This window comes from Alligator mississippiensis, chromosome 7 (genome assembly GCF_030867095.1).
Source record: "Alligator mississippiensis isolate rAllMis1 chromosome 7, rAllMis1, whole genome shotgun sequence".
NCBI lineage: Eukaryota > Metazoa > Chordata > Crocodylia > Alligatoridae > Alligator > Alligator mississippiensis.
The window spans coordinates 75,653,430-75,670,194 of record NC_081830.1 but is presented as its reverse complement, the minus strand read 5'-3'; the positions used below and the strand labels follow the sequence as shown (position 1 = coordinate 75,670,194).

Sequence of the window (16,765 nt, the reverse complement as noted above, 5' to 3'; positions counted from 1 at the left end):
ATGAGCATCGATGGCTCCCTGTTGATGATCTGTGCATCGTGTCACAAAAGAAGGATTTTGCCACTATCAAGAACAGACTTACACGTACATGTAACAACCTCTCAGATTACTGCAGTCAGAGCCAACTTTGCCCCAAGCCAACCGAGATGCAGGTCATAGCTTTTCACCTATGCCATAGAGAAGCCAAGCAGAAATTAACCATCACCTGGGATGGAATCTCACTGACTAATCACCCGAACTCTATGTACTTGGGGGTTACATTGGACCAAGCACTAACTTTCAAAGCACATGTAGAGAAGACAAAAAGGTAAGTCAGTGCCTGCAACAACATACTTTGTAATTCAGTCACCTCAAAAGTGGGAGCAAACTGAGCTACATTCAAAGCACTGCTATTGCCTTGTGTTACTCCACTGCAGAGTATGCGTGTCCAGTATGGGAACAATCATTTTATGCCAAGAAACTAGACCCAATTCTAAACTACAGCTGCTGTGAAATAACAGGATGTCTAACGCCAACACCAAAGGTTAGCCTGTACTTACTGACTAGCATTGCACTACCTCATATCAGAAGAAAGGTGGTGAGTCAAAAAGAAAAATTATGACAGATGGAAGACCCCACGCATCCACTCTGTGGTCACACAGAAGTAACTAAACAGCTTAAAATGCAAAAGAGTTTTGTCACCAGTGTTGCACAGTTGGCTATGACGGCAGTCAGGGTGCGACTGCGGTTATGGAAAGAAAGATTATGCACAATCAGGTGTTCTAAAATGGACCTAGGACCCCAAGAGGACCTTCCCAGAGGGGCTGATCTGGACTGGCCAAAATGGAAGTGCCTGAATTGCCTCCACAAGCAAACTGAAGGATCAAAAACAAACATGCTCAAATGGGGCTATTCTAATGAAATGTATATATGCCAGTGCAGTGCAGTGCAGTGCACTGCATACTATGGAGCACCTGTTTGTTTGCTGACTCCTTGGTAAGACCTGCACAAAGGAGACCTCACTGCAGCAATAGAAAGAGCCATCACTTGTGCGCGAGTCTGGAAAAAACATCTAGTTTGACAAGACACGAGTAGAAGAAGAACTTTGAGAACTTATCTTTGGATGTTGGCTCTGCTGCTGAGTGTAGATTGTGGTACAGCTTAGGGGGTATTTTTGAAAGTTCACCATCCTAAATTGATAGCAAGATGAGGAATGTTGCAGTTGTTTTGATTTGTGGGTAAATTTTGGCTCGTGTGTATTAGACACTTCAGATCTGTATGCTACAGTTCAGATTAGCCTTTTGCTTATGTACTTTTCCATTCAGACATGGGGCCTATCAGAATTAGTCTCAAAGGCCAGTTGACCCATATTCTTTATAGGACCATGAACCTTAGAGAGATTCTCCTCAAGCTAATTCTGTCTGTAAGAGACATTTTAACAATGGATCAGGATGATTCTGTTCATTTTGACTGTTTATTATGAAATTGTGGTTGAGCTATTATTTATCAGTTATCGATTCTGTTATTTTATGTACTAACCACACAAGAAAGGCCCTGGCATGACCTGAAGAATTTGAATTGCATACCTTGCTTGTAGCTCTTTCCATCTTTGAAGCTCAAGGATTTCAATCACTGTAGGATTAATTTGTATAATGCTTTGAATTACACTGAATGTCTAGGTGTTTTGCATGCAAACTGAAAAGTAGCGTGCACTCAAACATCACTGTTTAAAGCTGTAACGTGCTTTGTGCATCATGATCAGAAAGCAGGCTTTGTGAGAGCCACCTCCTTTTAAAAAATAAATAAATAAAATAAATGTGGTTAATTTCCCAGTCCTCTCCATGTAAAGTAATAAAGTTCTTCAGAACAATTACCTGTATTTCTGCATTTTCTCCACATTTATTTCTGTAATTGGGACAGTTACATCAGTATTGTGAAGCCCTATCTATAGGTTTGATCTGAAGTCTGTGCAAACAGTCCAGTGATTTCATTGGCTTTTAGTTTAAACTCTGCAGGAGTTTAAAAGTTTAAAAGATTTTTTAGTTTAACCAGCATACGTTCCATTAAACCAATATAAGTGTGTCCATTCAGCCATTTCACTGGCCTTATTAAATCAGATCTTAAGTTAAACCAAATAAACTGCCTAACTCTATACTTAAAAACCAGCTCTCGTGCACAAATATGACTGCTATATTAGGCTGTGGCCATGTGGTTGGATCTGTGAGTGAAGACCTCTGCTCCTATGTAGAGCCCTACACTAAAAGCTGATTACAGGACACTGAACTGTAGCACGCAAAAATAATGTTGGAATATCATGCTTACTGTGAGCCCAGGTTTCTATATATGAAATACTTGGAACACTATTGTAGAATGATGTTAACACAAACACCTCATGTAACATTATTTTATAACAAGAACTACCCTAAAACAAAAGCAGGAGCTAGAGTGAACAACTGACCTTGCAAGTGCTGAATCCTACTTAAAATATTGAATGTCATACGAGCAATCTTTTTTAAAATCCTGCTTAAATAAATCATCAGTCCTTGGGTCAGCAGGCAAAAAATGATGGTTAAAAATGTGTCTCCTCTATTTTGCAGCTGTTTCTCCACCTTCATAGTTCATTTGCTCTTCTCCTTTGACTGACCTGTCATGCCTTTTTTTTTCCTTGTTACAACGATATCCCTGAAACTGAATGCTTCAACCCCCTATCTCATAGTTTAAATATTCTGCTGCAGCTCACTCTGAAACCTGAGTGGGATGGCCAGGCACCATGAAAACAGCTGGGTAGTGTAAGAATTCCAATGGAAAGGAGATGAAAGGGTGCTGCTAAATTGCTGTCCTTTATTTCAGCTTTCTTTGTGAATCATGAGCTCCTTGGATGAAAGGATTGGACTAACACCAATATTTAATAAATAATAATATGAATATCACTTACCCAGGGTTTTTTTCCAACTGTGCTAAAGAACTTTTTGCTGGAATCTACTGAATTGTTACTAATGAAGGCTCCTGCAAACACTAATCTGCCTTATGCTTCTGAGAATGTCCTTGAAGTCAGTGTTTATACAGAAAAACACAAAAGTATGTGTTTGTGGGATTGGCACCAAAAATCCAAGTTTTGCTTTTGGGATGTTCACATGTGTTATAGGATATCATTGGGAGCTGTTTATACATGCACATAACTGTGGGCTAAATTGAGCTCTAAGGATTTTATATGGCATTTCTCCCTGGCTACCAGAGAGGCACATGGGGCTGTCTCTGTGGCACTGTGGTGATCGTTAAAGACTGGTTAGGTGGAGGGGCCTGACAGCTGTAATGCTGGACAATATTCTGCTGTGATCTTCATTTGCTCTGAGTGGTAATTTCCTCTTCGCTGCTTGCCTTTCATTTCCTTCCGTAGCATAGGTGACAGCCTAAGTACTGGAGCACAACACAACGCTGCTGCTGCAGTGGGAGGGCACAACTCTGCACCACTGTCTTTGCTGCTGCTGCCAGGCAGTGGCTCCAGCCAGGCTGCAGCCCCATGTCTGCACCTCTCCCCACTGTCAGCACAGAAATCTGGGGGGGGGCATGTGCCCCCCCAAGTGTCAGTGGTGTTCTGTAGTCACCATTATTCTTTATCTTTCTTAGTACTGAATGCTCTATACATAACAACCTGCTCTAATATCTAAGGTTTTCAAAAGGTGCAAGTGATTTTGTATGCCTTGAGTTCTGGGTGCTCAACCTGAGAGGCCTGATTCTTCACAGGGTGGTTGATCTGATCAGCTCCTTCTGCAGTACTGAGAAATTGCTTAGGAGTTAAGAAACTACTTAATGCCCCTTTTAAGCCTCACAATAAGGGCTTACATGGTACATAAGCTGTTCAAGCATCAGCTGAAGTGCGTTCATTTCTGGACACAACAGTTTAAGAAAGGTGTGGAGAAGCTGGGGACGTTCTAGATATGAAATGAAAGATAAAAAGGTTGGAACGCCAGCTGTATGAGGACAGGTTGAAGACACAATATTTATTAAGTTTGGAGAGCAGAGGATTAGGGGGGCAGAGTTTTCAAATATTTGTAAAGCTGCCATGAAGAAGAGGGAAAAACAGTGTTCTCCCTTACCACTGAGGGCAGAAAAAGAGGCAATGTCTAAACAACAGCAAAATAGATTTAGTTTCAACCTCCAGAGAAACTTCCTAACTGTAAGACCAGTACAATAATAGAACAAGCTGCCTGAAAAAGTCAGAGAATCTCCTTCATTGGGTGCTTTCAAGAACAGGCATCTGCCTAGGATGGTTTAGGAACAGTGAGTTCTACATCTCTATAGGAAGTTGTACTAGGTGACCCTCAATCTACCTTCCAACTCTAGAGCGCTATGATTCCTCATCTAGGACACACAAAAGGAAAAAATGAATCCCAGTTCAATAAAAGCATGAAACGGTTTGTCCTATTGTCCTCACAATAACATGATGAAATCATAAAAGAAGTAGGAAATCAGTTCAGGAAGTAGATACCATCTTGTACAAACATTTTCAGCATGGTCTTGGTCAGTGTGTGACTCTCCAAATGTGGTAGTTCAGTCGGGCTGGCTAGATTTACAGAGGTTTTTTTAACTTGTTTTTTGAAAAGTGCTGTAGCAAAATATTGCCCCCTCTCCTTTACTAGGACAAAAGCAAAGGGAAGGGGGAATCGTGCCTCTGAGTTGCAGCTTTTTCTTGGTCCAATATAGTTATACCCTATTATTTCATACAAGTATAACAGCTCATTTTAGCCCTGAGGGCCCAAATCTGCCACCCCAACCCACTTTTTGTCATACCATCCTACAGCATCTCAGCAGCACCACTGAGATCAGACTGTGGAGCTACTTTTACAGTTACTTGTTATTCAAAGTAAGGATCAGGCCCCAGGTGTGTTGTGATCCACCTCATGTCAAACCAGTTTCATCTGTTGGGTTCTTCATGGATTGGTAATTGCTGACTTGCCTTTTGCAATATGGCTCTGAAGCTTGGGGGGGTGTTTCTCAGGCCAGGGGGAAGGTGTAGCCCCTTACCTAGCTTTGGGGTGTGTATAGAAGTTGCTTTTTTGCCATTAAAGTGCTTTATTGCCATGACTTAACAGAAGTACACAGCACTTTAAAAATGGGTATAGCACTTTTAAATTAATCCTTATTAAATGAGGTATTAAATTTGAAGTGCTGTATTTTATAGCGCTCTAGCAGCCGACAGCACTTCAGATAACTTCTATATTCTGGTCATATTTCTGGCCAGTGCAGAAGCCCCAGGGGGCTGTAGAGCACCCCCTGCCTCCTAGCTTGGAAAGTGCAGGGAGGCTCACAACCCACCTCCACCCCCTGTCCCCCCACCCCCTCCCACCAAACACTGCACTTCTGTCATGTTTAAGAGCACTGTAACTTTATAGTGCTATTAAAAGTGCTCTAAATTGCAGTGCTGTACAACGTGTACCGAGCACTTCTGTACACACCCTGCATTCCTTTGCCAGCTGTGCATCTCCACAGCAGGTAGTGTAGACTTCACAAATGAGAAACGATGCTATGAAGAGTTTTGCTGATTTGAATTCTGACCTGGATCGCATGCGGCTTCCATTGCTGGTTTTATAAGGTCAGCTGCAGCTGTGTGTGGCTCCAAGATTTGGACTTTACTCTGTTAAGCTCTAGCTGGCAAACTATTTTATTAAAAAACTTGATTCTTCTTTCTGCCTTGCTGTTGTCTGACTAAACAAGAAAGGTTCCTCCTTTGCTCCTCCTTTCTGTGTGTTTATATACTTTGGCAAGTTAACCTCATGAAAAATGTGTCTGAAGTCCACTTAATTCAATATCACAGTGATCAGATTTTGTTCTCACTGTCAACCACACAGGTTGCTCTAATTCACATTCACTTTGTGATCTGAGACTAAAGAGAAGCAGAATCTATTTTACTGTGCTAAGAAAAGCCAGGGTGGTTGAAATCACTTAAAATTCTTTCTTTAGATTTACGTGAAGGCATGGAGTGTATTGTCACTACTTTCTTAATGGCAAGAAGACTGTTGCTGCTCATCTTCATATCCTACTGTAATCTTTCTTGATAGCCTCAGGCATTTGGGTTATGGGGGTTAGTTTTTGAGCTGACATCTATTGACAAATCTAAATATTGTATATTGAGTTAATCAGATTTCCAAGTTATATTAGCAGCTTGTATCTATCCACACTCATTCATTTATTTCCTAACTTCTGTATTGTGTCAGGTATGGAATAGCCTGGCATAATACAGATTCATATCCAGTAGAAACTGAACAAAAGCTAGCAATTCAGTCCACAAAGGTCAGTAGGCAGGCACCCATCAAGAAATTGCCAATTTATAACTATAGTACTAACTTGGGATGGAGTTGACCCAGCAGACTAGAGGTGAAGTTTCTAATGGGTCCTTAGTTCATGCTGCACCACACATCATAAAAATTGACTCAGCTGCCATGATTGTGTTCATTAAAGCCTGATCCATGGCTTGTAGAAAGACTTTTATTGACTTCAGTACTCTAAAGAGAGATCTAAGAGGCAGTGGGTGTTTTGTTAGGCTTTTCCATGTTTCCCTGTTAGTATTTTCTTTTTTATTATCAATGTTGTTTACTAAGCAAGCTGTTTTGTGTTTTCTGAAGCATGAACAACGGGGCCTTTTTGTTTTCCAGATGGAATTCATTGGTGTAAGCCAGCTGTCATTCATCCATGACCTAGGGCCAAAGGGAATGTAAGTTCAAAATCTTTTTGAGTTGCATTTCATCAAGAGCATCTTTTCATAGAGAGGCAGTCTAAAATGATAGTTTTCACGCCTTTCTAGCAGACAATTGGAGTATCCTCTATACTTGATGTTAAACACGTATTACTATTCACCAAGAAATGTCACATCTTTTGGAAATATAAAAGAATGCAAAAGGCAGAGCACCTTATATTGGAAGACTGTCAAAGCCAGTTTCAGACCTTCGCTGACTTCAATAGTGTTTATACCAGTGGTTCTCAACCTTCTTAGACTCAAGGTGTCCCTTGGCAAACACTAACTCATAGTGTTCACTTGATTTTTGACTACAGAAAAATAATAGAAGTTTTCCTGGCACAAAGTACTCAGACCACAACAGGTCAGAATGTTTTTAATATTATGGATTCCTATTTGAAATCTCTGGATTTATCTTGTGAATCATGTTTGCACACCTAACAGTGCTAACATGGCATGCACCCTGAGGTACCCTTGAACGGATCTCAAAGCACCCAAGCAGGGTCGTCCCTAGAGGGGGCAAATGGGGGCGACTGCCCTGGGCCCTGTGCTTTGTGGGGCCCCGCTGCAGCCGCTGCCAGCTCTGCACTGCAGCCACTTGCCACTTCCCCTCCCCTCGCTTCATGATCCGGCTGCTCGCCACCCCCCGGCCCCACACAGGCTGATATGCCCCGGGCCCTGCACACCCCTGGGACGGCTCTGCACCCAAGGCCGACACAGAAGGCTGGTTGAGAATCACTGGTTTACACTTAGGATAAATGTGGTCCATTGCATACAGTCAAGAACAGGTACAGTCCCTGTAAGTATTTATAACACTTTCACATACAATATCAAGTCACTAATTCTTCACCATCCTTATATTTGTTTCAGAGAAGGCATGATCATGAAAAGATCTGGGGGCCACAGAATACCTGGTCTCAACTGCTGTGGTCAAGGAAGCGTCTGCTATCGCTGGTCCAAAAGGTATTCTTGTGGAGAGCGTTTTCTCTTTTAGGGTAAATTCAGAAATGACACCTTTTCCCACAAGCAAGGCTTTAAGTTGTTCTTCCTCCTGTAACTGAGATTTCCAATCTTTTACAAAAATATGAAAACCAAAGGCATCTGTAAATTCCCAAATATTCAGGTTGGAAGAGGTTCTCAATGTGCCCTTCCCCCAGTCAGTAACTCCCTTTTGGCTGAACTTTTTGCTGCACTATGAGTTCTGCTTGCTAAAAATGCTATCTCGTCTTTTGCTTTAAATTCGTATGGCATTTCTACCATATATGAAAAAAAATCCCTTTTCCTGTTGAGAGTTTCCGACTTCCTTCCCCACCTTTAGGATTGGGTACTATTAGTAAAATATTTTATTAAAAATTTCCATAATGGTTAAACAACTAGAAAAGGTTTTGATCTTATTCCATGTATTTTTCCTTTATTTCAAAGCAATTCCTATTTTTAAAACCCTTTCCTGGTTTTTTTTTCCACAAAATTAGCTTTATCGTCTCAGTCCACCAGTTTTCAGTTCCTTGTATCACACAAAGGTCAGGCCCTTTGAGAACATGCATCATGTTCAAGCTCTTAATGAATCTAGTTTCTTTTCCATGGTACAGAAATAGTGTGTATTCTCTTTGGGGTGGGAATCCTCTCTTAATTGTATGTGGGTAGAGAAGCTAGCAAAAGGAGCCAGTCACCAAGGACCCTCGGCGCTAACTTAATATACAAGTATATGAATAAATAAATGTTAATTATGTTACAAAGAGAGATGACTGGAAATCTGGCTGGATTTCTCTCCTCCTCGGTCACCAAAAGCTGTAATGAAGGTTCTGGGCTGTGCTTACATCCCCTGTGACACCTGTGGTACCCTATTGCCTTCACAGATTAAAGCATCTGTCAGTGGTGCACAAAAAGGAGTATCCAGCAACACCCCTCTTTTTAGACATGCTGGTGCTTTGCAGTGACCTGACGAGAGCACAGATGGATATCACACACAGTAAATGGGAAAGTTCCACATTGTGATCACCTTTCAAAGTCTGAGATCAGGATTCAGGAGCATTGCATTCAAAATATGAGCTGCTCAGTTTGAAGCTGTGGGATTTTCTTTTCTGGCAGATGTTTCATGGCCAGTCCACACCCTGCCCCCATCTTCCCTCCCCTGTCTCTTAAACCCATCTCTCTAGGGCCTCTTAACTCCTAAAATTGCCCTGAGTCAGATTTTCCATGCAACATGCTCTTTGCCAGCAGTGGACACACCAAACTGTGGAGTGCCAAGTAGTTGAAAGGGCTATGTTAAATGGTCCCCAGCTCTTTCCTTTTCCTTTGTGTCATTGACAAACACCAGACTGTCCTTAAATGCATCACAAAACCCTGATTCAGTTCAGACTGAGTACATGATGCAGAACTCTTGTTCTAGGCGCAGTCCAATCTTATTACACTAAAATCATTGTTTTCTCTGAACAGCTTTGCTACAAATGAAGGGTTTCTCTAACTGGATTTATTTGGCATATCCCAGTGCATTGGGATTTTCATTCTGCTTTTCTGTTAACATAGATTTGGATATGCGCAACCATTATATGGATTGCACTGCCACATGTCAGAGCAGTTCTGTGAGTTGGCTGATAATGTTTTTCCCTTGCTTGTGAGAATGGCACCTCGTTAAAACTTAATGAACGTGTTCACACCTATAAAAGAAAGAGCAGGCTCTTTTTGTGAAAGGCTTGTTTGCAAGTCACCTGAAAAGCCTGTGCTTCTGGTGTGTGCTTGCATGTGTAATGAGACTCATAAAGCCTGTGATCAAGGGGACTTGTGTCCCCCAATTTTCATGGGGGCCATACGTTTTCAAGGAAACTCCAAATTTGGCAAGGAGTTGTACAGTCTGTTGTTGTTGCTGCTGCTGCCACAGCATCTAAGGCCACGTCCAGATGAGCGTGGATGTTTGGTTCCCCTCTGACGTGCAGTAGGTTACTGTGGGTGGGGTAGGGGAGGCTGGGGCTAGCAATTGTGCTGGTCCCAGCAGCCGTACTTGGGGTCCTGGTGGCTGGAGAAGGTGCAGCCATGTCACTCCTACAGCTTGAAGGCTGGCTGACAGCTGGAGTGTGGCTGTGGCTGGCCAGGCTCCAGTTTTGGGCAGCGCCCTGCTTTTTTTCTGCATGGGGTTTTTGGCCCCTGGATTTACAGGGTCAACCCCCACCCCCTTTTGCTTCAAGGTAACAATGCAGGAAACACCTGGATGTGCGGATGGGTCTGTGATGCTACATACCTCATGGCTGTGCTCATCTGGATGCAGCCTAAGAGTCCCAGCCATAGACTAGGCCTCCAGTATGCTAGGCACTGTATGTACACAGAATAATAATTGTGTGTCACAAAGAGCTGTGGGGCTAAGGGTAAGCCAAGAAATTACAGATGGCTAGAGAGGGGGAACAAGGAAACAATGAGACAGTGTTGGTCAGTATGATAATCAGTGAAGCTAGTACACCACTAGTCTGTTTTCATGTTTTTCTACATGCATCCTTGTAAAGGACAGTTTTAAGGAGGCTTTTGAGGAAGGTTAATGAGAAACCTATGTAAAATGGGAGGAAATATAAAAGTGCTTGTTTGAAAAATTAGCCAGTGAGCAGAATCTAGTCTTATGGGCTAACCGGAGGTGGTACTCAGTTTGTTACTGAATGAGAGATGATAAGCAGGTGTGGTTATCTTGTGGAGAGCATGCAAAAGGAAAATATTTAACTTCAAATGACTCATTTTGAAATGACAAATCTGGGAGTGCCAGTCAACTGTAGGATGTCCATGAATCATCAACGTGATGCAGCCATGAAAAAGGCAAATGTAATTCTACATTGCATACACACATGCAAATAGTCTGGGAGAACTCTCCCAGGTTTGCTGTCCTGCTAGAGGAACTTACCCAGAGCCACATGTATGGACATCCAAGTTGTGAGGCCCTGAAGAGCAGAGATCTTGCAGTGCTGACACTGTAGCTGTGAGAAAGTTGGCCGGGGTGGGGAGGCGGGGTTCTGTGCACAAATCTCAGTGTGCTCTGCAGGCTCCCTTAGTCTGCCTGACAGCAGATAGTAGCAAGTAACAGCATAGGGCAGCCCTGATAGGCTGATCCAACTTGCCTATGGGCAGTCTGTGTTTCCCTGCAGCACAATGTGGGCATTGTGAAGGAGGCACATTCTTCTCCCTGCTGGAGCAGTGTCACACTATCTCCTGGGCAGGGGAGGTGGGTGCTGGAGGATTATGTGACTATGTTTCTTCTGAGAGAAGCCACATCATGTTCAGACATTGCCTCTCCTAGGAGAAACTTTCCTAGGAGTGATTTAACCCTGGTTGTTCCCAGGTTATTTTTCTCCCGGAGTGGCCATTCTTACTCTTTTTCCCAGGGGAAACTGAATGTCTATACAAAGCCTGTATGTATCAGGAGAAGTGTTTCCAGAGAGAGGGGAAGTATTAATGTTATCACCCAATATCCTGATAAGACCTTATCTGGAATATACAATTTACTCGCCCAGGTTCAGAAAAGGTGAACTCGGAGTAGACCAAGCAGAGAAGGCCAGGGGCATAGCGAGCCAGTCTTCACCCAACAAAGTGACAGCTAAACAGGGATCTGATTACTATGCATGAAGATGTCAGGAGGGCGAGCACCAAGGAGTTAATGTAGAACTATGTATCTTAAAGGACAAGACTGAGACAAGAATTAGTGGGTAGAAACTGTCCATAAACACATTTAGGATGGAAATCAAAAGAGGGTTTCTAACTATCAGAGCAGTGAGGGTCTGGAATGGCCTTCTGGAAGAACCAGTGGGAGCAAAGAAAATTCAAATTACTTTTAAGATGGAGCTTGATCAGTTTTAGAGTTATGTGGTTTTCTCAGCTAGCTAGGAGACTGGGCTCAGTGAATCAGGAAATTCTTCCAGTCCCAGTTTCCAGTGTTTCTAGGGTGCAGACAGATGTGCAGCTCCCAGCTGTAACTCGGACCATGTTCTTCAAAGCGCTCCGAGTTACAGCATTACCCCGGACCAAACAGAAGTTCACTGTTGGTTCCAGGGGAGAGGGGAATCTAGCTGTGGGCAATGGCTTCAGCTCTCTGCCAGTGCTCACTGTTTTCAGAATGGGAGAGGAAGGAAAGGCAGCATAGGAAGGTTGTTTTGGGGGTTTCCCAGCTGGTGCTGAAGGGTGGGATAGGTGAATTGGACCCCACCACCCTGGGGGGGGGTGCCTCCCTTACACCTGTCCCACACTCCAGGGTGGAGGTTAAACCCCCCCCGAATGAACTCCTTCCACTTCCTTTCGCCCCCTCCCGTTATGAAAACAGCAAGAGGCTGGGAGCTCTGCAGACACAAGTTGCAGAAGATGATACATTTTAAAATTGTTTTTATCTGATACCTCATGCAATGAGGAGTCAGATTTTCACCTGATTTGCCATTTTTGAAGCTGTCTGCAGCTGTGCACTTGTGTTTGGTCATAGCTAAAGACTGCTTTCTGTGGCCAGATTGGGTGAACATTGTCACTTTTGTCAGCAGCCTATATTGATGCAATAAAGCAGGGGACTATGGCCATGTTTTTTTTAGGAGAAAGGAGGCATATTATAGGAGGTAGGAGAGAGTGAGAGAGTGAGAAAAAAAAGTAGGCATGTCAAACAGGGTAAAATAATTTAAAACTGAAAGGGAAAAGTTTCTTTCCAGAGTAGCTAAGGGCTGAAGTTCTCACACAACCTACTAGTCATTTATCACCTGTGTTTCAAATGTAATGCTTGTTGCTTGCCAGTGAAAACTTTCCAAAATGTCCTTTTGGAAAACACTAATAGAATTAAATGAATCTGCTTTTATACACATTAAAGATTCAGTTTAGACCGTTTCTCCTACATGCCTGCAGATATTGCAGGGTATTAACATAATATTTTAAGAGGAAGGAAGTCTTTGCTCTGCCTTATCTATTATTCATCCACTTATCTGGAAGTCCTCAGTGGTCAGCACATACATTCTCATTTATTTTATTAGATTCTAAAGCTTAAATTTTAAAAGGCTTTAATCAGAAGTTGTCATAGAGAATCTGACTTTAATTCAAACGATGCGTCTTTTTCTTGGATTTGGATGTTCATATCATCATTGTCCAAATGCCTAAAAGGAGCATTCCCGTTTTTCTGCCTGTCATAGATGCTTCTAGGGCTCTTATTACTGCAGTAATTGAACCTCGCCATGTTTAATGCATTTAACCTAATACCATGCCTCTGAGGTAGGATGGTGCTATTGCTCCATCCTACAGATGGGAACCTGAGGCACTGAGAAAGTGACTTACATAGAATTACACATCATGTCTTTGGCACAGCAGGAAATCGAATACAGATTTCCAAAGTGCCAAATTAGTGCCCAAATCACTGGAACTTCCTTCCTCTCACTTAAAGAAAGCTGGTGGTATGAGTATCCAGATGAAGTATTTTGCATACTACCTGCTGCTGGAATCACTGACCTTGAGGCTGATTCTTCCTTTGCTTTCATTTATTTTACAGTGGTGCAACTCCGCTGTCTTCGGTGGAGTTGCTCAGGTTTTTAAGTTGGGATACGAATAAGGCTCCTGACTTCTCAACAATCTTCCGAACACAACTGGGGTTAAACAGCTTCACCTTATAGGTTACCTTCTGTCTCTTACCTATTTCAGGCCCTAGTGAATTGTTTAGGGTTCCTCTGCAGAGAGCACTGCTCACGTTGTCTTATTTGATAGCTAATGCTTTTGAAGAATGACCGGAGTGAAACTGGGGCAAATGTGTTCTCTCCCTCTGTAGGTGGTTAGTTGTGAAGGACTCTTTCCTCCTGTACATGAAGCCAGATTCTGGAGCCATTGCTTTTGTTCTCCTGGTAGATAAAGAATTCAAAATTAAGATTGGTAAGAAAGAGACTGAAACTAAATATGGATTGCAGATTGACAACCTCTCTAGGTGAGATATATGGATGTTAAGACTGTTTTTCTAATTTTTAACTTAAAATTTAGATTTGTTTGAGCAAAAGAGCCACTCTCCTTCTACCCAGGGGATGTTAGGAATTCACTCTTTTCATAGCAAATGAGCAGAAGCCAGCTAGGGTCTTCCTTCAGGATCCTACTTCTTCATATCAGATAGAGTCACCAAAGGAGCCTGGACACCCTGTTGTTGGGGGAGAAGACTCTGGCTCAGGGGAGCAGATCCTCCGCTGATGAGAATGAAGTGAAGCCAGTGGAGCTCTGACCCTTTCCACCAGCTGAGTCTCTGCAGCACTGAGTTGGAAAACCACTATTTGGGCGTTCTTTTAAATGTTTTAATTCAATGTTTTTAAGTACAGCCACTGCCATACACTCCTTACAGAGTTCTCATGACTGGAGGGCTTGGTGCATATTAACTTACACAGTGCTTTTTTATAGTAATTTGTTCCAGTAATTCCTCCCCCCCTCCTTTCTGTTCTTTTATAATGCAAAAGGGAACATGTTGCTTTAAGCCACATACAGAATTACACAACAAAAGACATGCCAGTTAGAATAGAGTATAGGGGGTTATGCTTTATTGTGACATGTTAGAACAGAAAATACATTTTTTGTATTAAAAGTCTAGCATTTGTGCTGCCAGGTTCTGCTCCAAGTTACGCTGGTGCTCTTCCATTTAAATCAGAGGCATGCACCAGTACGAGGAGGGGGCTGATCTAGGATACACAGTATATGCAATAAAGATCTATTATATTTACAGATTGTCAGTCATCACTGTATTTAGGAGCTGAAATGTTTTTTACAAAAGACAACATCCCATAGACTCCAGAGCTGGCTACTCTTCACATTTGATTAGATGTTATTGATCTTGAATTCATATATTATCATTTTCTAATGATGCTAACAAAATGTATGCAATGTATTCATTCATCCCATGCTTTGGTTATTTTCCAGATCATTGATTTTGAAGTGTAACAGCTATAGACATGCCCGATGGTGGGGACAGGGAATAGAGGAATTCATCCAGAAAAATGGCCAAAACTTTCTGAAAGATCACAGATTTGGGTCTTATGCAGCTGTGCGAGAGAGAACTTTGGCAAAGTGGTAAGCTTTAATAGAAACAGGCACTTGGCCTTATTGATCTATCATTGAAGCCTAAATAATATAGGTGTTTTAATTCACTGACAACAGATAGCGTTGATTTCTATAGAAGTATCAGAGCCTTTTTGCCTAATCTGCATAAATTTGCATTGTGGCCAGAATTTTTAGGAGTTTTGACCCACATCTCAGATATTGCTTTAAGAATAAAAATGATGTCTGGATGCACATGTAAGTCATATTTGTCTGATTCTAGATGAAGGATAGAAACTGCTCCTTAATTTAGAAGTTGCTGATACCACTTGTTACTTTGACTGTGGGTTTCAAGCAAAATGTTCAAATGCACGTAAAAGCTTAGGCCCTGAGGGTGTAAGTCTTAGGCTCCTAAGTGCATTCAGTGCTGTTGAACACTGCAACCTTCAAACCTTCAAGCAGTTGGCCTGACTCGGGCATGTGCTGCTGCCTCCTGTCTTGCATGCACACACGAAGTGACATAGTCCCTGAAAAAACAGAAGTAAACATTACACACAGCATCAGTGGCTGCCTCTGTGCCAAAACCTTGTATGGCCCAAAATGAACAATTCAGTGTCATCTCTTTCAAAATTCAAAATGAGCTCAGACCTTTAAAAAAAAAAACAGGATGAGAGAGACTTAGCTGCAGAACATTATTATATCATACTGGGTTCATGACAGTAGTAAGTGATGTCAAGCTTTCCTCATGTGTTGGCCTGGTGTGTGAACTTTAAAGTTGATTCTGCTTTGAGGAGGGAACTCAAAGAACTTTTTCACTTTCAGTTTAGAAGGTTGAGAGTTCTCCATCTGTGACTTCTCCAAATGCTGTGTTTGCTTTACAGGTATGTAAATGCAAAGTGGTACTTTGAAGATGTTGCTAATGCAATGGAGGCAGCTAAAGAAGAAATTTTCATCACAGATTGGTGGTTTGTATTTCTTTCTTTTGGCTTCTTACCAGGCATCTCTGTTAGAATGTGCAAGACAATGCCACAGTGTTCAAAGGCCGTACAGTATGGAAGCTAGCTGTGCAGCCAGATGGTTTGGCAGCACATCTAAGAGTCTCACAGGGAGGGTTTTCATTCAGAGGTCTTTTTAGAACACTTAGCCCCAAAGATGCATGCTTCAAATCATCAGTTTTGGTGTCTCCTAAGAAATAACCTTGAAGAACTGTATCATGCGTTGAAGCACCACCTAGTTTGAAAGCAGTATGTATTGCACTGCCACAATGGAGCATACAAGTCCATGCAGCAAGGGAGTATCATCTCAAAGGGGCAGGATATCTCCTAATGCATTGTCCATCCTGAAGGCATTGAAGCATACAACTCACACCCTGCAAAGCCCACACCCTACCTTCTCCTCACCCTCATGGGGAACCAGATGCACCTGAGGGGAATGATTCACAGAAGCATTTATGCTCAGCTCCCGTGGGGCCAGACAATGGAGGAACAAGTTCCTTATGTCCTCCTCCACACTGCTTGCGTGTCTAAGAGGTAGGTGAGATTCAGCACTAAGCTATTAATTGAGCAGATATTGTTCCTTGCTCTGCCAAGCTTACTGCTGGAGCCCATGTTCTGGACTTGCCCAGTTCTCACAAAAGAGTTGCCTGACCTACCTCCAGATGCTATATCTTGCCATGGATTTAGTTTAAGCACGATATAGTTTAAGCAGGAAAATAAGCAGGATATGTCTGGCACCACAGACAAAATCAGGAAGGGTGTGTACAAAAGTGCTCCATGCACATTTTACAGTGCTATAATTTAGAGCATTTTTTATAGCACTATAAAGTTATAGCTCTCTTCAACATGACAGAAGTGCAGCATTTGGTACAGGGACCTCTGAGGCTCCCTGCACTTTCCAGGCTAGGAGGCTGGGGCTTCTCCACTGGTCAGAAATTTGACCAGTGTACACCAGTTATTTAAAGTGCTGTAGACTGCTAATGTGCTGTAAAATACAGTGCTTTAAATTTAATACTTCATTTAACAAGGGTTAATTTAAATCATTCTACCCAGTTTTAAG

At 42.3% G+C, this 16,765-nt stretch overlaps 1 protein-coding gene across 3 annotated transcripts in view; it reads left to right on the top strand.

Moving 5' to 3' along the window:
- The window catches only part of PLD1 (phospholipase D1), a 114,995-nt gene that overhangs the window by 42,664 nt on the left and 55,566 nt on the right, over positions 1-16,765 (top strand). For all 3 annotated transcript variants that reach the window (XM_019500858.2, XM_014606208.3, XM_014606210.3), the window contains exons 7-11: positions 6,633-6,691; positions 7,583-7,675; positions 13,470-13,622; positions 14,594-14,743; positions 15,592-15,675. In XM_019500858.2, coding sequence (XP_019356403.1) covers positions 6,633-6,691; positions 7,583-7,675; positions 13,470-13,622; positions 14,594-14,743; positions 15,592-15,675 — 539 coding nt within the window. The remainder of the gene's footprint in view (positions 1-6,632; positions 6,692-7,582; positions 7,676-13,469; positions 13,623-14,593; positions 14,744-15,591; positions 15,676-16,765) is intronic.